The 24,544-nt window shown below is 42.4% G+C and overlaps 1 protein-coding gene across 4 annotated transcripts in view; it reads right to left on the bottom strand.

Annotated features, from left to right (window-relative positions):
* The window catches only part of LOC310772521 (pleckstrin homology domain-containing family A member 5-like), a gene marked incomplete at its 5' end in the record, with an annotated part of 483,802 nt that overhangs the window by 106,505 nt on the left and 352,753 nt on the right, over window positions 1–24,544 (bottom strand). For all 4 annotated transcript variants that reach the window (XM_083632350.1, XM_083632349.1, XM_083632351.1 and 1 more), the window contains one exon: window positions 9,170–9,332. In XM_083632350.1, the coding sequence (XP_083488476.1) occupies window positions 9,170–9,332 (163 nt within the window). The remainder of the gene's footprint in view (window positions 1–9,169; window positions 9,333–24,544) is intronic.

Here is a 24,544-nt window from a genome sequence, read left to right as displayed (position 1 = left end):
AAGAACTTAGGCAACTTCAACTCCTTCAGAATGCTGCTGCTAGAGTTCTAACGAAGACTAAGAAAGCTGATCATATCACTCCAGTTCTTAAGTCCTTACACTGGTTGCCAGTGTGTCATAGAATAGATTTTAAAATACTGTTATTAGTCTATAAATCACTTAATGGCCTAGGCCCAAAATACATAGCTGAATTGCTCCCACGCTAAGAACTGTCTAGAACTCTTAGGTCAACAGGGTCCAGCTTATTAACTGTCCCTAGGATCAAATCAAATCATGGGAAGGCTGCATTTACCCACTATGCTTCTGCTAGCTGGAACAAATTGCCTGAAGACCTCAGATCTGCCCCAACCTTACTTACTTTTAAAAATAGACTAAAGACTTTTATGTTTACCGTCGCTTTTAACTGCTGACAGCAGTTAAAACTCAAGTTTTTAGCTCTTTCTGCAACTGCTGCGCCTGTTGCTTAATGCACTTTTTATACTCTTTAAAAAAAAAAAATTGTGATGCTTTTAAATGTCAATTTTATTCTCTTCTTTTCTTTTCTTTTCCTGTCAACCATTTTATGTGAAGCTGCTGCTTAAATGCACTTTTTATACTCTTTTTTTAAAGTTTTGTTGTGATGCTTTTAAATGTCCATTTTATTCTCTTCTCTTCTTTTCCTGTCAACCATTTTATGTGAAGCACTTTGAATTGCCTCTGTGTATGAAATGTGCTATACAAATAAACTTGACTTGGAAGGTTATGTTTGGTTTGGGCATAACAGAACAAAACACGTTAAAGCCCCCAGAGGCTCTGGTGGGGTCGGGTTCTGTGTTAAGAAAGATTTGCTGTGTTTATATAGAATTGATGTTATAGATAAGCAAGTGGATGGAATATTGGGTTTGAAATTCTGGCATTTGAAATCTGAATATACATTTGTTGTTTTCACCTGTTACCTGCCACCAGAAACTTCAGTATGGGGAAAGGATACCTCACTTTTCTTTAACCATCTCCTCAGTCAAATTTATTTATGTTCTGAAGATGATGCAATTTATCTTTGTGGAGATTTCAATGGCAGGATAGCTGCGCTTGATGATCATTTAAAAGAAGTGGATGAGGTTCCAACCAGAACCTCATTAGATGTTTTCGTAATTAAGCATGGGGAGTCAATGATTGAATTCTTAAAAGAATCGAAGTTATGTATTGTTAATGGAAGGATATGCCCCTTGAATGATAACTATACATCTATATCTGTGAGGGGCAAAGCCGTGGTTGACTATATTTTTGTACCACATGACTGTTTACAAACCTGTGATTTCTTTGAAGTATTAGCTCCAAATCAACTAATCATGCTTGCAAATTGTATGGCTTTAATTGGAGAAAGATGCAGAGTCCCAGATCATTCATTACTGCTGTTGAAATTTCTAATAAAAACTGAGGCTCACGATTATACAGCTCCTCAGGTCAGTAATCTAACAATTTCAAAGAAGGTCAGCAGGATTCTACCAGCTAACTTTATGCTTTCTGATCCACAACAATCAGCTTTACTGAATTTGAAGAATGAATTACCACTTTGCTTTGGGGAACAAGAAAATTTAGATAATTGGTATAATAATTTCTGTAAATTGATTAAAAAAGATATAGAAAGTGATGTGAAAGCGGGAAATAAAAAAAACCCAAAAAGTTTTTGTAAAAATAAACCTTATTGGAATGAGGAGTTAAAAGAACTATAGCAATCTATGCATAAAGCTGAAAATATGTTTCTGAGGTGCTCTAGTGATCAAACTGAAAAGAAAGCACTTTTAGAAGCCTTTAAGAACAGCCAGTATACGTTTGACAAAAGGTATAGATTTTATAAAAGGCGCTTTCAAAGAGGACAGGTGCTAAACTTGAAGGAGATTCAAACATCGGATCCCAAGAGATTCTGGTCTGAAATTAATAAACTGGGCCCAAGGAGGGTTTGGAAAATACCCATGGAGGTGTTGGGGCCTGATGGCAACTCTGTAACTGAGCTGTCTGAGGTTATTCAAAGATAGGTAAAAAAAAAAGTATTTTCTCCAGTGATATTTTAGATTGTGAGGAAAGCTATTATAAAGAAATATGTCTCAGGAAAGAATCAATAGAAAGACAAATATTAAAAGGGGACTTCTGGGTAAATGAAAGTCTTAATAAGGATCTCACTTATAGTGAAGTTCAAACTGTTATCAACAAAGCAAAACAAGGGAAAGCAACTGGTATTGAAAATATACCCAATGACATATTGAAGTCGCACAAATTATTCTGTATTTTATTTGATTTATTTAAAACCTGTTTTGACTCTGGTAAGATACCATCTATGTGGTCAAAGTCTATTATAAACCCAATACCAAAATCCAACAGTGAAGACCCAAGGATGCCACTTAATTATAGAGGGATCAGTCTAATGAGCACAGTTTATAAGCTGTATTCCAATATTCTTAATGAGAGGCTCATGTCATGCCTGGAGGGAGAGCGCCTCCTTGTGGAGGAGCAAAATGGGTTTCGCAAATCAAGATCATGCCTTGATCATATTTTTGTACTGTCTGCAATTATAACAAATAGAATTGATAACATTGAATCAACTTATGCATGCTTTGATCTGGTTAATATAAATCTTTTAGCCTATAAACTTATTGAGTATGGGGTGAATGGACGATTCTATGCAGCCATGCAATCTCTCTATTGTGATCCCATAGCATGTGTGAGAGTAAATTAATTTTGCACCAACTGGTTCTCAACCTCATTAGGGGTAAAACAAGGGGATTCCTTGTCTCCCACATTATTCGCTCTCTATATCAATGATTTGGCCAAAGAAATTAATGCTTTAAGTTGTGGGATAATGTGTGGAAAAGAAATGACAAGTATTCTTTTGTATGCTGACGATATTGTTCTACTGGCACCATCGGAAGAAAAACTACAACAAATGCTTTCATATACTAATGACATGGTGTAAAAAATGGAGATTGGTCATTAACAAAAAGAAAACAGAAATTATTCATTTTAGGAACCCCTCATGTACCCATAGCACCTATCAGTTTAAAGTTGGTTCACATAAACTTAATTATGTGGATTCATATAAATATCTGGGTCTTTACTTTGATGAGGACATGAATTTAAAAAAAGGTGTCACAGTTCTGGCTGAATCAGCAACTAGAGCTTTGGGGGGAATTATAGGTAAGAGCAAAAACCTGAAGGATATGAGTTTCCAAACATACTCCAAACTCTTTGTAGCTTGTGTATGTCCTGTGTTGGATTATTCTGCTGGGGCTCGGGGCCTACGAAACATCTCTATATGTGAATCAGTCCAAAAAAGTGCAATGAGATATTTTTTAGGTGCACACAAATATGCTCCAAAGTTAGCTATAGCAGGGGACATGGGGTGGGAACCAGGTGAGGCTCGCTGGAAAATATGTATGGCTCAGCTGTGGAATAGGTTGCTTGATATGGAGGGAAACAGGCTGCAAGAACGATTTTTCTGTGAGATAAACAAATTAATGGTTGTTGGTCAAGAGATGTGCATGCATTATTTTTTAGCTTTGGGTTTGGTGAGGCATTTTTCAATAACAGCAAAATCAACATTGCTATACTTAGAGAATCTGTGTTTACTCAGTATAAGGTGCAATGGGCTGAGGATATATGGACTAAACCAAAGCTGCGTACGTTTCGTATGATTAAACATGATTTTGGTACTGAAAATTATGTTAATTATAATTTATCAAAAGAACAGAGAGCCTTATGTGCCCAGCTGAGATTTGGTATTTTACCGCTTATGATCGAAACTGGACGGTATGTCAGATTGGAAGAAGAAGAGCGGGTGTGTCCAATGTGTTGTTTAAATGACATAGAAAATTAGTTTCATTTTGTTTTTTATTGTCCTTTTTACAGTGAACCGCGCAATATTTTGTTCAGTAAGGTAAAAACAGATTTTGATTTTCTTAATAATGATGATGCACATAATTTGAGTTGGTTGTTTATGTATGAAACTTTTGGACTGGCTTGTTATTTGGAAAAAGCCTGGGACATGAGAAAAAAAGCTCTTTATCAGGAAAAGGCAATGTAAGAAGAAGAAAAAAAAAAAAAGTGTATGTATGTACACTAAGTGTGTATATGTGTATGTATATGTACATACGTATGTGTATATATTATATACTTTGTTTATTTTGTTTGTATATTGAGGTACAGCCGGATGTTATGTTTATATATAATTTGGTATGATAGTGTCTTGTAATCCCATGTGGGATGGGCCAGAAATGGCATGACACGGAAATAAAAAAAAACTAACTAACTAACTAACTATAGGGCCACACAGACCAGAAGATTTCGTCATGCTTCAGCCTGGGGATAAAGTGAATGCAAGGTTTGTACATTTACTCAATGGCGATTTTGCTGTGGTTTTGCTGTGTGCTGTGTGTTTTGGACAAATGTGAAGTGTATTTAGTTTTGGAATATTTCTGCTCCTTGGCACTTCCACGTTCCACGTTCCAGACCCGGGGCCGCTCGGGTTGTCCGGCGACGCCCAGTCCCGCCTGCCCCCCACGCGGGAGGTCCGCCCACTGGGGCCCAACCCCTGCCAATGCAGGTGTGAGCAGACCAGGTGGGCCAGGCAGTAACGCCACGCCTCCTGGGGCATCTTGGGAGCCCCGCACGGTTCGTATGCAACCTAACCAGCAGCCGAATCGCAGTTTTGGCCGACGCCGCAACAGGTCAGCATGCGCGACCAGGCCCCAGGGCCCGGCGCGTGGGGAGGTGTTACACGTTGCCAGGACCCGGTGTCCCACAGCACTGTCGAGCACCCAAAAGAGCTTTGCCAATGACGTGCCCCTTGCCAGCGAAAGCCGTGAGGGGCGCATCGCTGTTGTGCCCCATGACGGCTCCGGCCCGACGGGTTCCACAATGCGTAAGCATCGCTCCAACACATTTTTCTCCCCCTTTTCCTCCCCCACGGATGCCGTCGTGCCGCACGGCCGACGTTACCTCGTTGCTGACAGGACGTAGCCCTCTGGGGCCCAGCCTGCCGAGCACGTCCCTTCAACGGCATCCCCGCTTCAGGACCGGCGGACGAGGGTTCCATGGCTGTCCTCAGCGAGGAAGTCTCCTCGCTCCTGGCAAAGGGCGCAAAACGGGCCGTGTCAGGCCCGGACAAGCACTCAGGGTTGTACCACAGGTACTTCATAGTGCCCAAGAAGGACGGATCCATGTGGCCCATTCTGGACCTCCGGCTCCTCAACTTGACTCTGAGGAAGGTGCCCTTCTGCATGTTGACGCTTCCCAGTCTGTTCAAATCGATCAGGCCTAGGGCTTTCTTTACATCCGTCGACTTGAAAGACGCCTTCTTCCACGTTCCTATCGTGGAAAGACACAGGAAATACCTTCGGTTTTCCTTCCTGGGAGTGGCTTACGAGTACTGCGTCCTCCCCTTCGGTCTGTCCTTGAGTCCAAGGACCTTCACCGGCAAATACTTGCCTGTATTGTCCTGCACAACATCATGACAGGCACAATGTCCCTCTCTGTGATGACATTCGTGATGCACCTGAGCCCGTTGGAGACCCTGACCAGAATGGGGGACTAACTGGACATGCAATAGTTAGACACTATTTTTGATTGGTTAATGACTGATGATCGTGTCAGTGTCATTAATATACAGTGATAAGTGACAGTTTGAATTAAATATATTATTTGTGTTCAATATTGACAGCTGTTTGGGGGATTATTTTATTATGAGGCCAAAATCTTTTTATTTTGCTGTACTGAAAAGCTGAATACTGGACTATGTCTACTTTATATACTTAATCACTGTAGCCTAACGGATGAAGAAATTAAGTGAAAATCTTATAAATAAATGTATATACTGTAGCTGAGGTGTGGCGAGAACACTATTACAAGTCATTCAACTGTGTCAATGGTGGTACTGTGGCAGTTGATCATGTTGACCCATCTGAAAATGTACTGATCAGGTCTGATGATGTGGTTGATGCCATTAGGATGCTAGATAACAACAAGGCATGTGGCATTGATCACATCACAGCTGAACACCTCAAATATGCAAGCAATAAAATCTGCCCTCTACTGGCCATGTGTTTTACAGGACTGTTGGGTCATGGTGTCCTTCCAGAGTCCATCACCTCTGTACAATTAGTGCCTGTCCTTAAAGACAAGGCAGGTAAACTAAACAGCATTGATAACTATAGACATATCGCTCTGACCAGTATCCTTTCCAAAGTATTGGAAAGAATCCTGCTTGTACGTCTTGAAATGTTTGTCTTGACTGCAGATAACCAGTTTGGTTTTAAAAAGAACCATGGCACAGACTTATGCATCTTTGCACTTAAAGAAATGATTGCCAGCTACAGTAGCCATAACTCCACTGTCTTCCTTTGCTTTATTGATGCTTCTCGAGCTTTTGACAGGATTAATCATGCCAAAATGTTTCAGAAGCTGCTTGATAGAGGCATTCCTAAGCACATTGTGCGTATACTGCTGTTTTGGTACGCAAATCAGCAAATGCAGGTTAAATGGGGTAATGTGACATCTTCCCATTTTTCAGTTAGCAATGGGGTCCGGCAAGGGGGGATTTTATCTCCCATTTTATTCAACGTTTACATGGATGATCTATCTAGTGAATTAAATAAGTGCAATACGGGCTGTCTTATGGGTAACTCTATCATCAATCACCTTATGTACGCTGATGACCTGGTCATTCTGAGTCCATACAGTGGAGGGCTACAGCAACTATTGAAAGTGTGCTCAAATTATGGCAATGAACATGACATAATTTACAATGCAAAAAAGAGTAGTGTCATGATAGTGAGAAGCCAGGAGGACAAGAAATTGGCCTTCCCAGCCTTTCACCTATCTGACAGTCATCTTTCTGTATGCCAGGAAATTAAGTACCTTGGCCACATCTTCACAGATAATCTCCATGATGATAGAGATATCTATAGACAGGCTAATATGTTGCTTCGCAGGTTCAGTATGTGTTCTGGTCCTGTCAAGTGTGCACTTTTTAAAGCTTTTTGCACTCCCATGTATACAGCTTTCTTATGGTGCACATATAAGAAAGGTAGCATGCGGAGGCTTAAGGTGGCCTACAATGATGCCCTGAGGATTCTACTTGGGGTCCCTAGGTGGCATAGTGCCAGTCACTTGTTTGTGACGTGTGGAATCCACACATGTGAGGCTCTCTTAAGGCATTCTATGTATGGATTCATGTCTCGCCTGGATGAGTCCCAGAACAGCATTATTGAGGATATAGTCAATCCTGGTAAGAGCTGTCTTCGGTTCTCGTCCAGGCTGCGTAAACACTGGAGAGTCAGCCTCTATTTATGATCTTATGTTTGTTGTTTCTCTCTTATTTTTTTTTTAACTGTATAATTTGTTGTGTGATGTTGATAATATATATGTACTCTATGGACCCCCTGTGTGTCTGGAATAAAGTTTGAATTGAATTGAATATACTGCATGATCCAAATATTGAATTATTTAACCAAATTTAAAGTTTCATTACATTTTGTGTATTTTGTCCCCCCACCGGGACAGGCATGGGTTAGCTTCCCATGGCTGTAGTTTCCCAGGCTTTTCAGCACGTTGGAAACACCCGCTTTAGCTACGAAAAGTAAATATAAGAGAATACCCCCGGAGTCTGCGAGAGTGGGGGCGGAAGAGGACTCATCGGCTGATATCGCGGTAATAGACTTTGGACCGGAAACGACTATGAGCAACACGAGCACAGTGCAAGAGAGCACCACAGGAATCGCAGCGGCGGGCCACAAGCTTCGGTGTTTGAGGGAGAATGGTGTCATGGAGGAGTCTGACTCGGGCACGGAGGCTGTTGCCCACAGGCTTCCGTGTTGGAGGGAGGAGGGACAGAGGCCTCGCGTTGACTACACCCTTCTGACTGTCATACATCTGCGAAGGCAAGGTCAAATCAGTCGAGTGAAGCACAGCAACGGGATGTAAACCAAAGTTTGCAGTGCATCAATACCACTGTCATGGAGGAGTTGGAGTTGGCACGGAAGCTGTTGCCCGGTGCTGCTGATAAACTGTGGGAGACGACACAGAGGGGAGGGTTGAAAGCAGAGGAGGGCACACCTGGGACGCCAGGTGTTGCCGACGAGCCCCCTAGAGGTGTAGTGGTTTTGTCGTCGAAACGCCGGTGAAGGGGGGTTACCACCTGATGACTCCAATGACTCTTTTAACCCTCGCCCCTCTGTGTCAAATTCCATCATTAGCCACTTCAGTGTTGCAGATACCATCAAAAGACTCTCTAGTAAGTGCTTGCACAAGGGATATTTACATCTTATTATCCTGTGTTTTTTGAATCTGTGACTGAAATCCACCCTGAATCCACCCTTTTGCTGGGATCAGTTTAATCCAGATTTTTTTAGATCAAAGTTATCCCAATCCTACTAAAAGGTTTTGAACAACGCATACTGAAGGTTTGATCCGGATAAAAATCAAGATTGGATTACATAATCCAATCCGATTTCAGAATCCTTTTTTTCTTTTGAACTACCCACTTTCAAGATTTGATCCAATCCGTTATCCGAAATCCAATCGGATTACTTTAAAAAAAACTGGGCCCTGGTGTGAACCAAACACTGTAAATGTAATGCTGGGGAGCGGGGAGACACCAGAAACATCTCCGACACAGAAGCGTCGAGCAGGAGCCTGGTCATTCACACCAGAAGTGTTCTGTTTTGCTCCACGCCTCGCTCTGTTTTGCTGCACGCCGGTCACAACTTGTACTGACTTCATGCTTGGCTGGACGCGGCCGCTCACGGCTCGTGTCAAAAATAGACCAGATGCGGAAACTCTTGCTGCAGGACGGCCGCGAAGCGCCGTGGCCGGTGTGATCGGTTTAAACTGTTAACAAGGACGCCGAAATGAAACTGCCTCCGCGATGCAACGCTCCCGCGTTGGAGACACTTCTGGTGTGTTCCCGCCATTAAGAGGGCGTGTCATTCCATTGTGGGGACCACAATGGAATCATATGGGGACCAAAATGGAAATAAGTCCTAGGGCTTTATTGTGTTTTTATCCTCGGTGATTTCCTGTGATGTTTGTTTTTAACTTATGTTTGATATTTGGTGCTTGTCCACTTCTTTGTTCTTTTTATCTTATCACCAAATAAATTCATTCATTCATTCATTCAGCCCACTGTGCTGTGACTGACCCGTGAAGAGCAGGGGGTGGTGGTGGCGGTGGCGGCGGGGCTGCCGGGAAAGGTGCTGTAGTCTGAGCCTCCGGTGTAGTTAGACGCCTCACTCATGGTGCTCATGGGACGCTCCTTCTTGTCACTGCTGCTGCCCTGCTCCGAAGAAGCCTTGGGAGCCGTCCTGAGACAGGGAGCGAGAGAGAGAGACACACACACACACACACACACACAGAGAGAGAGACAGAGCGAGAGAGAGACACACACAGAGAGAGAGAGAGACAAAGCGAGGCAGAGAGAGAAACAGAGAGAGAGAGAGAAAGTCAGACAGATAGCAACCACCCTGTAAATAGAGGATGTCGTTTTATTGTGCACTCACACCTACAATTCGTTTTCTTTGGTTTGAAGTAGAGTGGAAAAGTTTGTTGCACTTTTGTATTTGGTTTGTTTAGGTTCACCCTTCCCAATTACAAGTAAACCAGGGCTTGTAAACAAAAGTCACATGAATTAGAAGTAGCTTGTTTATTGGGCATAGTTTTGGTGCGCCCTGTCATCCTGCCAGGTTCGAGGTTTCAGTTACACTGACTGATTTCAGTCTCTGTAACTTTAGCTAAGCATTATGGAATATAACTTAAGGCAGAAATAGCTAAATATGAGCAGCAGTTCAAACTGTGGTTTGTCCTCATTATTAGATGTCAAGATCTGTCTACTTTTAAACATAAATCCTTGTGTTTTGGGGTTTGTTTCCTGTTCTTCTCTTTCCTACTTCTCTTGTTAGAGGACTGAGGATCAGATTTTCAGGTGTCTCTCTGTTGTTATTTGGTGCCACCTGAGTTCGAATGTTCTCACCTGACAAACAAACTGAACTAAAGCAGCAAACTAAAAGAGTGTGAGTGAACCGCTGGTGCCTGGTGTGAAATCACCTTCAGTTCAGTTAGCTCAGTCTGCTGAGATAATGGGTAAATGTGTGAGTTTGCGGGCAGATATGCGTGTGCGCGTATGTGTGCGCGTGTGTGTGCGTGCACATGCACGTGTGGGTTTGTGTGTGTGTGTGTGTGTGTGTGAGCCAGAGAGGAATCGCTAATCTTTGAGTCCATGTCAATCTGTGAGGCCAGTCAGCCAATCAGCCGGCCTCCCACCTCATCGAGCAGAGCCTACTGTATATCCTCCTCTCTTAATGACACACCATCTCTGTTAGGGCAATTAAAGAGACAGAGAATGACAACCAGACAAGAGGAGGATAGGAGTAGAGGAGAGATGGAGCAGACGAGACGGGAGGAGGAGCGCAAGGGGAGAGATGGAGCAGGGAGGAGGAACAGAGGGAGCAGGGAGGAGGAGTGGAGGAGCGCAAGGGGAGAGATGGAGCAGGGAGGAGGAGCGTGAGGGGAGAGATGGAGCAGGGAGGAGAAGTGTGAGGGGAGAGATGGAGCAGGGAGGAGAAGTGTGAGGGGAGAGATGGAGCAGGAAGGAGAAGCGTGAGGGGAGAGATGGAGCAGGGAGGAGGAGCGTGAGGGGAGAGATGGAGCAGGGAGGAGGAGCGTGAGGGGAGAGATGGAGCAGGGAGGAGAAGTGTGAGGGGAGAGATGGAGATGGGAGGAGAAGTGTGAGGGGAGAGATGGAGATGGGAGGAGAAGTGTGAGGGGAGAGATGGAGCAGGGAGGAGGAGCGTGAGGGGAGAGATGGAGCAGGGAGGAGGAGCGCGAGGGGAGAGATGGAGCAGGGAGGAGGAGCGTGAGAGGAGAGGTGGAGCAGGGAGGAGGAGCGTGAGAGGAGAGATGGAGCAGGGAGGAGGAGCAGAGGAGCGTGAGAGGAGAGATGGAGCAGGGAGGAGGAGCGTGAGGGGAGAGATGGAGCAGGGAGGCGGAGCGGAGGAGCACGAGGGGAGAGATGGAGCAAGGAGGAGGAGCGTGAGGGGAGAGATGGAGCATGAGGGGTGAGATGGAGTGTGAGGGGAGAGGATGAGCTTGAGGGGAGAGATGGAGCGTGAGAGGAGAGGAGTGTGAGGGGAGAGGAGAGGAGGAGCGTGAGGGGAGAGATGGAGCAGAGAGCGAGTGAAATGGAGAGAAAGGGAGCAAGAATGAATCACAGCTATTATTCTGTGGGTGTCACCTCTGATGGATGCCGCCACGTCCAACCAATTTAAATGGCCTGCCAACTTTGCCTGCCAAATTGACCCAGCTCAAAGTTCTTCGCCCCAGTCGAGTGGAAGGACAATAGCTAATGCCAGAAGAAGAAAGTTTAAGGTCCCCAAGGTCTGATTACAACTACAGCGCAGAGACAACTCTATCTCTGCTCCCAAGGTCCCCAGAACGTTAGCAAAGCGTGACGATGAATCTCATTGGTTTTCGCAAAAGAGAATATAGCTAGTTCATCCCAACGTATCGCCAAGATGGCAGTCTGCAGATGCCTCATGACATGCAGGGTTTTGTATTACTTCTGCCCCGCAGTGTAGTGCAGGGTTTCAGAGACCGTTGCCAGTCCCTTAGATACTGCAGAACACTGCCTGGGCTGGTGACCTACACAACAACATTTAGTATTTTTAAGTAAAGCTAGCCCTGAAGATGGAAGACATGGACGGACAACACAAATGTACGCCAGCGTCTCAAAACGGTTGAGAAATGCTAGTTTACAGTGTATATGTAAATGTCAATAAATACATTGTAAATAAATAAATAAATAAATAAATAAATAAATAAATAAGAAAAAAAAAGAAAAAAAAGGTTTATATTTATTTTTTTATATTAAGGTTATATTAATAAGCATTAATTAATAGGTAATAAGGCTCTTATAAGGTGCTTGTGTTAATAAGCAACACTATTATTATTATATAATAAGTAACACTATTATATGTTAATAATACTATATAAGTGTTAATAATCACATTATAAACATATTTATTGGTAGCTTATAAGACATTTATAAGCACTTTATAACCACCTTTACTAGCTGGTTTTGTTACTTCATTAAGCTTAATAAATAGTTTGTTATTACCTTATTAGCAGTTAACTATGCACTTATTAACAGTTAACTATGCTTTTTGCAGGTACCGGATCTAAAGCGAGAACAGTGCCTTACTAAGGTTAATAAATCCTTTATTATGCACTTATTATGCTTTTTGTAGGTACCGGATCTAAAGCGAGAACAGTGCCTTATTAAGCTTAATAAATCTTTTATTATGCTTTTTGTAGGTACCGGATCCAAAGCGAGAACAGTGCCTTATTAAGGTTAGTAAATCCTTTATTATGAACTTATTCTGCCTCAATGGAGGCAGATGTCTGAATGCTTCTTCTTCTTCTTTGCGATAATTGGCAGATTACAATCTAAGTGCATACCGCCACCTACTGGAATCTAGTAGTTTTCAAAAATTCTGCCATTCACAGTTAAAAATAAGTGTCCACCCAAAGTGCTTCACTTCACAATCATTATCCATCCCGTCACTCAGACGCAGTTGTCTGAGCTTGCGCAAATGCATCCCACAATATTCGATCTATCTCTGCTCCAGATACGTCCATCACATCCAGGAACCTTTTAGCGGGGTCAACCACCATTTCCGTCCTCTCCGTCTTCCCAGTCATGCTAGTAGCACAGTTTATGACCATTGCTATAAAGGCCAGGAATCTTCTCTTGTCCATGCAAATTACATCACTCTGTTTTGATCTGTTCTTTTCCTTCTCTGGCACAACCACCCTGACCTCATTCCTTTCCCCTCTCCAGCTCTTAGCAGCCTCAGCATATGATATACCCTGATCGTCTCTAATCCTACTCACCTCCCCTTCTTTCTTTCTTCTCGGACACTGCACATCCCCCACATCATGATTGCCCTTGCAATGTAAGCAATTGGCTTGCTCCTTATTTACTTCACAATTTTCAATATCACACCCTGTTTTACCACATCTCTTCCATATTCTGTTTTTCCTACACACCGCAGCCGCATGCCCATACTCCTGACAACCAAAACACCTCAGAGGGGCTCTCTGATAGGGCCTCACTCTGTAAGACACATACTCCATTAACACTCTCGGTGGCAACTCTCCTACAAACGTCAAACACACACTCCTACTCTTCTCCTTCCTCCCGTCCCTAAATCTTGTCATTCTTCTTGCCTCACATACACCTTCCACTTCCATAAATTCTTCAACATCTAGATATAAATCAGCATCAACCACTCCTCTCTTCCTGGCTACTGACCCAAGTGGGAAACATTTCACATTTACACAATCCTTTCCATACTCGTTCATCTCCAAAGCTTTTTCCCTCTGACTCTCAGACTCTCAGACGCAATCATTACCATTCCACTTTTAGTAATCCTTACTGACTTAATCGTCCCAATTTTACTTGCAATAGTTAATGCCACCCCATGCAAATCTCTAGAAATCCCATGTGAGTTGCGTGTCACAACCACCATTCCGACCAGCAAATCATCCACAAAATCCTCACTCGACTCGCTTAATTCATGCTGCTTTCTTTTCTTGTTGACATTCTTTCCATCCAGTCCTCTCTTATCCTCTATTCGTAATTCACCGCCAACCAAATCTTCCAACTCTGCTTCCTCCATTGCTTCCGCCATCGACCGATGTCTGAATGCCCAAACGGCCAGGGGGATGATTCTGAGAGATGTGAGTTTCACTCAGGGTTTTGTGTCTCTAAGAGGTTCAGAATTGCATTATGGGACAAAAATGCAAATTAAGTCTCCCAGAGCCTTCTAAACAGCCAATAACAGGTTTTTCTTGAATAACTCTGGAACCGACGCTCAGATCTTTCTGATATTTTCATCGCTTATCCAGGAAGTAAGCATGGGCTTTCGAACGCAACCATCCATGAGTCTCTACGAGCTCAGGAAGTGGGTGAAATTGACATTTGTGTGTATTGTTTTTAAGTGTCAAAGGTGTAATAATGATTTATCCCTAAACAGTAGATGGGTGGGATTACGCCCCTAAGAGTTTGCGGATGGGGCGGTTCACTTGGGATCAACTGTGAGTTTCTAGGATTTGGGGAAATAGGAGAATTGGAGGGGGTTTCAGTTTGAAAAGTGATAATTATTACTTTACTTACACTTACTAAATGATCTTATGAACCATTAACAACTCATAAATAAATGGTTTGTAATTGATATAATACTTATTTATAAATGGTTAATCTATCATTTACAAAGTATGAGAATAAATCATTAAACACATTACAGATTAGCTTATTAATCGGGAATCAAACGTTTATAACTGTGTTTATGACTTACTTACTAATGTTTAGTAATGTATGAATAATGCTTTATAAATGATGAGTTCATGGGGAATTAAGTATTTACTAATGCTTTATTAATGCTTTATAGTGTATAGTTATTATAAAGTGTTACCAAATCAATTTATTATGCACTTATTAACAGTTAACTATGGTTTTCACAGCTCACCTAGTGGGAAGGAGCACTTATCCCCAAGGTGGTCAAGGTTGGTAAAATAGTAAAAATGACAATGTTTTAGCAGGGAACGACAAAAACACACTTTAAGATGGCTCTTTCAAACTTTTTTTTACTTTCCAAGTACTGCAAAAGTGTACAAAAAAACTGAGTTAGGTTTCTTTTTTACCAAATAAAAACAAAAGTGTCTTTCGATATGTAGCCTTTACAATCTAGCATTTACAACAGTGCAATTGTATCAAAATGGCTGTAAAACCTCTCCAAACAGTGCAAATTTTTACCAAAAACTGAGGTACTTTACTTTACTGATATTTAGCAGACGCCTTTATCCAAAGCGACATACAACCAGGTTATAACACAGTACAGCAATAAGAAAAATAAATAAAAGTTTTAAGCGAACAGATGTATAAACAGCAATTTAAATTAAAACATATTTACAGACAATAGAGGTGCGGATAAGATGAATAGGAGGATAGCAAGATAGAAGAGATAAAAGTGCATAAGGATGAAAGTGCATAGGAGCTAGAGAGGGTTTACAGGGCCGGGGGGCAACATGAAGTCTGAAAAGATGGGTTTTTAACGGTTTTTTGAAAATGGGTAGTGATTTGGCCGTTCTTATTGAAGAGGGGAGCTCGTTCCACCATTTTGGTGCAAGATGGGGAAAAAGTCGTGATCGGGAGCTGTTAAAACCACGGAGGGGGGAGGGGCAAGGCGTCCTGAGCTAGTGGAGGGTCGGAGTGCGCGGTGAGGGATCTGGAAACTGACCATGGGTTGTAGGTATGGTGGGGCTGTGAGGTGAACTGCTGAGTAGGCCAGAACAAGTGTTTTGAATTTGATCCTTGCAATGATGGGAAGCCAGTGAAGTTCATGAAAGAGGGGGGTGATGTGGGAGAATTTTGGTAGGTTGAAAACAAGGCGGGCTGCAGCATTTTGAATAAGTTGGAGTGGTTGAATGTCAGAAACAGGGAGACCGGCCAGTAGAACATTGCAGTAATCCAGACGCGACAGGATGAGTGACTGGGTGAGAAGTTGAGCTGCTTGTCTGGAAAGGAACGGGCAGATTTTGCGAATGTTGAAAAGGGCGAATCAAGGTACCGTAGGTCAAAAATAAATAAATAAATACAAAATACAAAATAAAATTGTGTCTTTCAACATGCGGCATTTACAATCTAGCATCATAACAAAAAGTGAAGTAAGTTTAAAAAAATACAATATAAAATGAAATTGTGCTTTCAACATGTAGCATGTACAATCTATAATTTACATTTACAACATTATTATTCTGTCTGATACGGCATGTGCAATTATCAATAACTGAATGTAGAATTCACTTCACAGGATTGCCTTTAAATAAAAACAAGTGCAAACCTTTACCCCAAGGCGCCACTCCTCCGATGGCCCCCCGCCTTCGTTGCCACCCCGTCCCACCACCCATATCTACCGCCCCTCTACCTACCCACCCCTTGAATCCCGACTCTACCTTCCCATCCCTAGCTACACCACACCCATATCCCCCTAGCCCGGGGGCATGTCCAAAGTCCGGGGCCAGTTGTGGCCTGTGTACCGCTTTTAAGTGGCCCTCACCTTGTCTCTCAAAATATACTATATGTGGCCCTCCACACAGTATTGGTTAATAAAGCAAGTTCCCTTTGTGAGTGACGTTCATATAACGATGGCAGCTCTATCATACAGTTTGTAGACAAGCAACAAGTAGCAACAACACAGGCCAAACTAAATGTTTTCAGATGATTAAAAAAAAGCCCTGGAGTACAATTGTATGTGATTTTTATTATTATAACCCTTATGATTCGAGAAGCAGCTGGCCACTTATTCACATTTTATAATCTGGCCCCCATTCAAAAAAGTTTGAACACCCCTGCCCTAGCCCCTCCACCTACTCACCCCTCAGATCCTGAGTCTACCACCTTCCTATCCGTAGCTGAATTCTGTAAAGATTTTACATTCATTGATAATTGCACATGCTGGATCAGACAATAATGTAAGTGATAGATTGTACGCTCCATGTTGAAAGACACAATTTTACTTTTGTATTTTTTTAAACCTACCTCAGTTTTTGTTACAATGCTAGATTGTAAATGCTACATGTTGGAAGACATTATTACATTTTTTATTATTATTATTTTTTTACCTACCTCGGTTTTTGGTACAATTTTGCACTATTTGGAAAGGTTTTAAACAGCTTTTTTGTTGCGCTGTTGTAAATGCTAGATTGTAAAGGCTATATGGTTTTCACAACTGTGAAACTGTGAACTCTGAAGCTGTGAACCACCTGTTATTGGCTGCTTAGAAGGCTCTGGGAGGCCTAATTTGCATTTTTGTCCCATCATGCAATTCTGACCCTCTTAGAGACACAAAACCCTGAGTGAAACACGCATCTCAGAATCATTCCCCTGGCCGTTTGGGCATTCAGACATTTGCCTCCATTGAGGCAGCATAATAAGTGCATAATAAAGGATTTTTTAACCTTAATAAGGCACTGTTCTCGCTTCAGATCCGGTACCGACAAAAAGCATAATAAGTGCATAATAAAGGATGTATTAACCTTAATAAGGCACTGTTCTCGCTTTAGATCCAGTACCTGCAAAAGCATAGTTAACTGTTAATAAGTGCATAGTTAGCTAAGGTAATAACAAACTGTTAAGCTTAATGAAGTAACAAAACCAGCTAGTAAAGGTGGTTATAAAGTGCTTATAAATGTCTTATACGCTACCAATAAATATGTTTATAATGCGATTAACACTTATATAGTATTATTAACATATAATAGTGTTAATAAGCACCTTATAAGAGCCGTATTACCTATTAATTAACGCTTATTAATAGAACCTTAATATACATTTTTATTTTTTATTTTTATGCTATTGTGTGCTGGGGCAGCAGGCTGAAGGCAGCAGATGCCAACAGACTCAACAAATTGATCCGTAAGGCCAGGGACATTGTGGGGCTGGATCTGGGCTCTCTGACTGCGGTGTCAGAGAAGAGAACGTTGTCCAGGCTACGCTCCATCATGAGCAATGACTCGCACCCACTCCATGGCGTGCTAGTCAAACACAGGAGTACATTCAGTGAGAGACTGATTCCACCTAGATGCAACACGGAGAGGCACAGGAAATCATTCCTGCCTGTGGCCATTGGTCTATTTAATGCCTCTCTTAAAAGAGCACCTCGGAGACGCTCAGTCTCCCTGAGACTGAGCCAGCCGATAGGCTAACTGAAAAAAGTGCCTGGCTGAGCCACGTGTAACGTATAGGGCAAGCCGATTAATATAAGTTCAGTGTGCAATAAAGACAATTGGCACGTAAGGTATACTTACTCTACGTATTTGCTTACTTAGACGTATTCCACTTATTTTGCTCCTATCGCATTTAATACTGTTTATCCCATGCTATGTTGTGTTCTTTCTTCTTATTCTGCTTATTTTACTATCGCATTTACTACTGTTTATTTTATTTTATGCTATGTGTGTTATGTGAGCGAGCAACTGTAACTTGTCCCAATTTCCCCCCGGGGATCATTAAAGTCTTTCTGATTCTGATTAAAGTGTTACAAAAAATAAAAAAATAAATCCTAATTTATGCGACATTGGGGCCATTTGGGGCCATTTTCTATCTCAGACCCAAATCGGCAAATTTGGCCAGAATTCCATGACTATCTATTGTACTGTAGGTAGAGAGACAACAGTGAAACTATGATCAAAACTGTAATTTTTCAACATTCTCCAATTGTTTTTAATTTTTGTCAATTAAATAATGGTGAAGTTTAACAATTCATCAATTATCTGGGGACCCTGTGGAACTCCCTCAAGGACACCTGGTGGTCCCCGGACCCCACGTTGAGAATCACTGCTGACCAATCACCTTATTTAGCTCCATAACCACCCAGCTGCCAATTGCCTGTGAGTCAAACTTGCGGGACGTCGATTTCTTTGGTGGAAGCCGGTGTGTTGTTATCTGCTCAAACTGCCTCTGAGACCTACAGATGCACTCAAATCTCAGGTGTGTGGTCCCAGTTTTGCATAGACGCACGCACGCGCACGCGCGCACACACACACACACACACACACACACACAGATGCTGCTGATGCGAAACATTGGTGTGTCTCCCAGGAGCGCCTTCTGTGTTCATCCTGCATTGCTGATTAGATAAGATATCCACATTAACAGGCTCCTGGGTGAAAAAAATGACATCTTTATCTCTCCTCTGGCGCATTCTATGCTGTGTCAGAAGCTACCCAACTTACCTCCCTCTACCCACTGAGCATCTTTTAGCTTCCTTGCAGCTAACAGGGAACCCACATCTTTGCAACATAAATGTTGGAAAATTTGAAAGACTAAAATTTACTTGTGTAAAATATCAAGCAGAAATAGCAAGCCCTTATCGTGTCGGTACAGGGAAAAAAATCCTAAATGTGGCTTTAAATGTCAAATCACCATTAGAAAAGAGACCAAATTTATTCTGAAGATTTAGATTTGTCTCCAAAAAAGTTGATGGCATCATTTGGCCTGTGCAGCATTTCAGCAGCCTTTACATAGCCTAATGAATTTTTGAAAGCTAGTTAGCTTTGGCATATTTAATACTTAACCTTTAATAGGGGTTAAATTACTGGCATTACTTAAGGGTGCTGCAGCGGTAAATTGAACTGAATGCTAATTATGCCTTGTACAGTATGCAATAATTTTTTCCGGATGATGGCGAAGGCTAGGCGAAGGCATAACCCGCCCCTCTCTGCCTCTGATTTGCCTAGCGTCAAACGTTCATCCAAACACATTCGCTTGGCTATCCTGCATCTCTTTCTACAGTCTGTGGACTCAGTGGGTCAGACAGACAGCAGTTACGCTTGCTAGCCTGCATGAAAGACGCCACTGTGTTTATGTTTTTAATAGTCTCATCTATGGTTTATAACGCTATAACTCAGTTATACGGTTTGCAATTGTAACGTTAAAGTAAGATCTCACACAAAACCTTTTGATTCTATGCTGCCATCTGCCATCTCATGCTTGTTGATTTAATGATTGTTTTGCACATGCTGCTCACATTATGAACTAATGCTTAGATGACCCCTATAGCCTCAGCAGGAACTAACTGACTGTATAGTCATTTTAATAAAGTATGAATGTTAGCTGTCCAGCAAACACACCACTAATAGCCTATCTAGTTATAGTAATAATGCTTGGAAGTAGCCTATTTTGCCCCCCGCTGCATCGTGACATTGAATGAAAGTATATTAGGCTCATTTGAGATGACTTCTGGCTTGCCTGGGAAGCAGGCAAGAGCAGCCGACTGCAGTCAGCCAATCAGAGACAGAGAGGGGTGGGTCATGCCTTCGCCTAGCCTTCGCCATCATGGGGGAAAAAGTATTGCGTACAGTATAGGGTAATGTAGGAACTATTTTCTTTTGCAGTCTCAGGAACTAGCTAGCAGCTAGCGGGTGTAGTTTGGTCAAAAGAAAATAGCTCCTCCATGAAACTGCTCATAACGAGGTCTGTGGATTATCTTGAGAAACGGGGTCATGATTTCTGGAGACATTGCTGTTGAGTTTTTCAAATGTATTTCTTTGGCACTTTGAGCACCACAAGCCATGTGCCAAAGTGCCATCCAGTTCCATTGTATTGGAGAGAAGGCAGAAACTGCGGACAATATCTCCAAAACTCAGGCAACAAACACAAAATGATATAAATGGATAAATAGCACTACAGGTGAGAGGGAATATACTGTATGTATTTTGGATTTTAGGTTGAGCTGTTCCTTTAAACCACTCATCACAGTATCCAGAGTCAGATTACGTTCATTATGAAATCTTTCTCAGCCTGGCTGTCAGCATTAAGACAGTGTGTGAAGTCTCTGTAAGTGATGGCATTTAGCCTTTAGAAAACAGGGAGCCATTGTGCCAGAGGCGGATGTTCTGAAATTGCTCCCATTTTGTGGTCATGTCAGTGGTGGTGAATTGTCGGCCAATTGATTGTGTGTGAGAGAGGAGGCCATCACTTGCCTCTGGGGATAAGAGCCCTACAACTAAGGCAGGGTGACTAGCACGCGCATACGCACGCAAGCACACACACACACACACACACACACACACACACACACACACTCTCTCTCTCTCTCGCTCCCTTCGCCCTAACCCTTCCCATGCTCTTTCCTTTTTGCTTCCTTTTTTCTGTTTCTTCTCCCCGGTGATCGTGATGAAACAGCTAGCGAGTGCGGCTGATAGTAGCCGTTACATCGGCCATCTAAGCGGGATCGGAAAGTTTATAGGGAAGAACAAAATGGGAGTTTTCCCCTGATCCGTGGTGAGGCTTCCCTGCGGTGGAGGACTAGGGTTTATTTGCTCTGTATGTTTCTGATGGTTTCTAACTAATTCTATTTCAGCCGAATGTCGCAATTTGTTCTCTGGTCTCCGTTATCCCACTTGTGGTTTCAGCCATAGAGCAATTTCCCACTGTCAAAACAACAACATAACTGTACTCTGAATCCTACTATTGCCGTTACTCCTCCCCCTCCTATACTGCTCCTCCTCCTACTACTTTAGAGTTAATTAAAAAAAGAGAATATTGTGTTAAAAAATCTAATTATATGCAGTATGCATATTGGGGAAATTGTAAAATAGAAGTAGTCAGAAAAGGGCTATAACTCAAAATGACACCAATATTCTCCTCTAAGGTAATTTCCTGTACCGACTGATGTTTGCATTTTAAGCAGCATTATATTAGTTGTGAGAATTACTTGAGGTACCGTATATATATATTTTTTTTTTCAAGATTTATTTTATTTTTCGTACAGTTGCTCATTCGTTGACAATATTACAGATAAACATCTCTGCTTGAGCATACGCACATTGCGTAAAATAAAACAAGACAAACCAAACAAAATAAACAAATAAAAAACAAATAAATCCCAACCCCATCCCTCCCCCCACCCATCTCCCTTGTATGGATCTCTACATACGTACATACATACATACATACATACATACATACATACATACATACATACTTACATACGTACTTACAAACAATTTCTAGCATTCATTAAAATTAGGTTTGGTCCAGGTAAAGATGCTAATTAGCTATGGTCACCTGTTCTTAGAGACGGTAGCATATCGATAAAGGGCCCCCAAATTTTCTGGAAGGTTGCAGGTTTCTTTCTTACATTATACAATATCTTCTCTGGAGTACAGTAAGACACGAGCTCGTTAATCCAGTGTCTCTGTGATGGAGATACTTGTGATTTCCAGTTGATCAGTATGCATTTTTTAACTGCAGTACTAGCAAGTAGGATAAAGTATTTCTTGTACTGGTTCACTTCAGCAGAGCTCATGTCCCCTAATATCCATAATTTTGGGTCCTGTCCAATTTGAGAGCCTACTATCTCTGAAGTTAGTGTGATTTGAGGTATATTTTTCAATAATGGAACTGTCCTCCATTCGATCCGTCTGGTAGTGATGCACGGGTCACCCAGAACCCGCCGGGTCCCGTGGGCTGGCCCGCCCCGCAGGCGGTCTGGGTTGGCAAATTATGAAAATATCGCGGGTGCGGGCGGGGCAGGCTCAGAACGTGACAAAGCTACATTATTAAATAATTTAGAGCAGTGAAACACAGAGAGTAACCCTTTATTAAGACGTGAACTCTCTCACACACGTAGGCCTACACACAATCAGACAGACAAAGCGACTCTGAAGACGTCTGCACCTGCTGCACTCTATAGCCTACATGGAGTAAAGGAACGCTTCAATGAGGTAGCCTATGTTCTCTCAAAACAAACATTTTGGAAGGATTATTCGCTGTAATTATTATTTGAAGTGTCCATAAAACTAATGCCACCGCAGATTTTCTGTTGTGGACTCGACTGTGATCTATTTGTCAACTTTACTGCAACGTGAGTAGGCTGCATGACCAATTGAGAGCGCATGAGGTAATTAAAAGAAATCAGACAGCGAGTCTGAAGCCGTATCTGCAAGCCGTCTGCACCTGCGGGTGCAGTTGGTCACGTTGCACGCAACAATTGAGAGCGCATGAGGTAATTAAAAGAAATGGGGAAGAATAAGAACTGTTTCTGTAGCCTACCTCTACCTGCTACCTCCATTTGAAGACCTTGGATTAATTGAATAAAGACCGATAATACAGTGTAGCTGACTTTGTAACGCCGACGAAGAAGAAAGAAATCAACACATGAAAGCAGCCGCGCAACGCATGTGAGTGTCTGTGTGTGTATGAGAGAGAGAAAGAGAGAAAGAGAGAGGGGGGAGAGAGACAGAGTTACTTTGCACACATTGGGAGCTCTGCTGCGCTCCTCCTGAATCTGGAGACATATTACATTCAATTGGCCGTTGCGGGCTGCTGGGTTGGGTTGGGTTCGTAATTTTCAGATATTTTAACGGGCCGGCCGGGGCGGGCTGGCTCCAATGACGGGTTGGGTTGGTGCGAGCCTTAAAAAACCCTGACCCGCGCATCACTACCGTCTGGATTAGATCAATAAGTCTTAGTTTTTCTGCACTAGCGCATCCTCTGGTCGGTCGGGGCGCCTGTTCGGGGCGGAAGGGAACTGGTGGGAATAGCGTGATCCTCCCACGTGCTGCTACGTCCTGCCGTGAAGGCTGGCACATGTATCAGAGGAAGCATGTGTGTGTCTATGGCTATCCCCACATCAGCAGAGGGGGTGGTGGCCAAGACCGGGGCAGCAGGGGGAAATGGCCAAAGGACAATTGGGGAGACAATTTGGGGAAAATCAGAAAATAATAATAATAAAAAAAAGTCTTAGTTTTTCTGACAGACTTAGCTAGGAGCTGGGGGGGGGAGAAAGAGATTCATTCACATACACAAGTCCCCTGTTTCAAAGAAGCCTCTTACCCACCACCTGTCGTGGAAAGTGTTTTTCTTTGGCTGTTCCCAGCGAGCACAAAACGTTTTTTCAACGTTGATTTTTAGTTTAAATCTGGGTGATATTGGGTTTGAACGTCTAAGACCTAATTTCACCCTCTTTTCAACCGGCTAAAATGCGGTTACAACGTCAACGTGTAAAAAAACACAATTTGGTTCATCATATTGTTAAAACATTTGTTGTAGTTTGGAATAGAGACAATATTGATAGTGTGTGAATTGGCATTTGTCCATTTTATTGTGTAACTGAGAGTTGAAATCTGGTCTACACGAAAACTACATTTCAACGCATTTTATGTCACATGAAATATCATAAATATGGGACTATATAGGCTATGTGGTGCCAGCAAAAAGCTTCCAGGACACAACTATGGTTAATAGTTTAGCGCAATACTATAAAATAATGAATTCAGTTCCTGCAGCAACACGCATGCGCGCAAGTACTATACTAGCTGTGACTGATTGACCAAAGCAAGTCTGCACCGGTCTGCACCAAGTGCGGAACGAGGTGCTCTGGGCACGCTATGTTATTGTAACATACTGTATACGAGGCTCTGTGTACTGGTGTTAAATTAAGTTAACCTCTGAAGCCATACAGCCTACAGACTATAGATGCACACACACACAACATAATTGTAGTCTGTTAAATAATATGATAGTCTCGTACGCATCACATAAAATAACTTGTCCTCCCGATCGTTGACAATTGTGTAGTCTACGTTGTGGGCGAGATAGAGTATATATGTGCCCGGCTCTCTATATAGTATAAGAAAATGTATAGCTCAGGACATAGAGCTTGAACGTGGGAGAACGGGGTTCGAATCCCGTGTGCACTGCTGAATTTTTAATTTAAGATCCTGGTGAAATATGGTCTAAATCTGAACGTTCAGTAAACGTCTGCAAATAGTGGGTGAAAAAACTTTCACTTTCAAACCTTCCTTGCACGTGTTTTCAATGTTGACCCTAAACGTTTTTTAACCGTCTTTTCAACGGAAAAATGCTCGCTGGGTTAGTTCAGTGAGTTTTGGTCGTAGAGTGATCAGACTCTGCAACCACTGTGGCAGTATTTTACCTGACCACTGCGACAGT

The sequence above is a fragment of the Poromitra crassiceps genome (assembly GCF_964638095.1).
Source record: "Poromitra crassiceps genome assembly, chromosome: 2".
NCBI classification, from domain to species: Eukaryota; Metazoa; Chordata; class Actinopteri; order Beryciformes; family Melamphaidae; genus Poromitra; species Poromitra crassiceps.
Note: the sequence above shows the minus strand (reverse complement) of the source record. Positions and strands in the feature narration are given on the sequence as shown.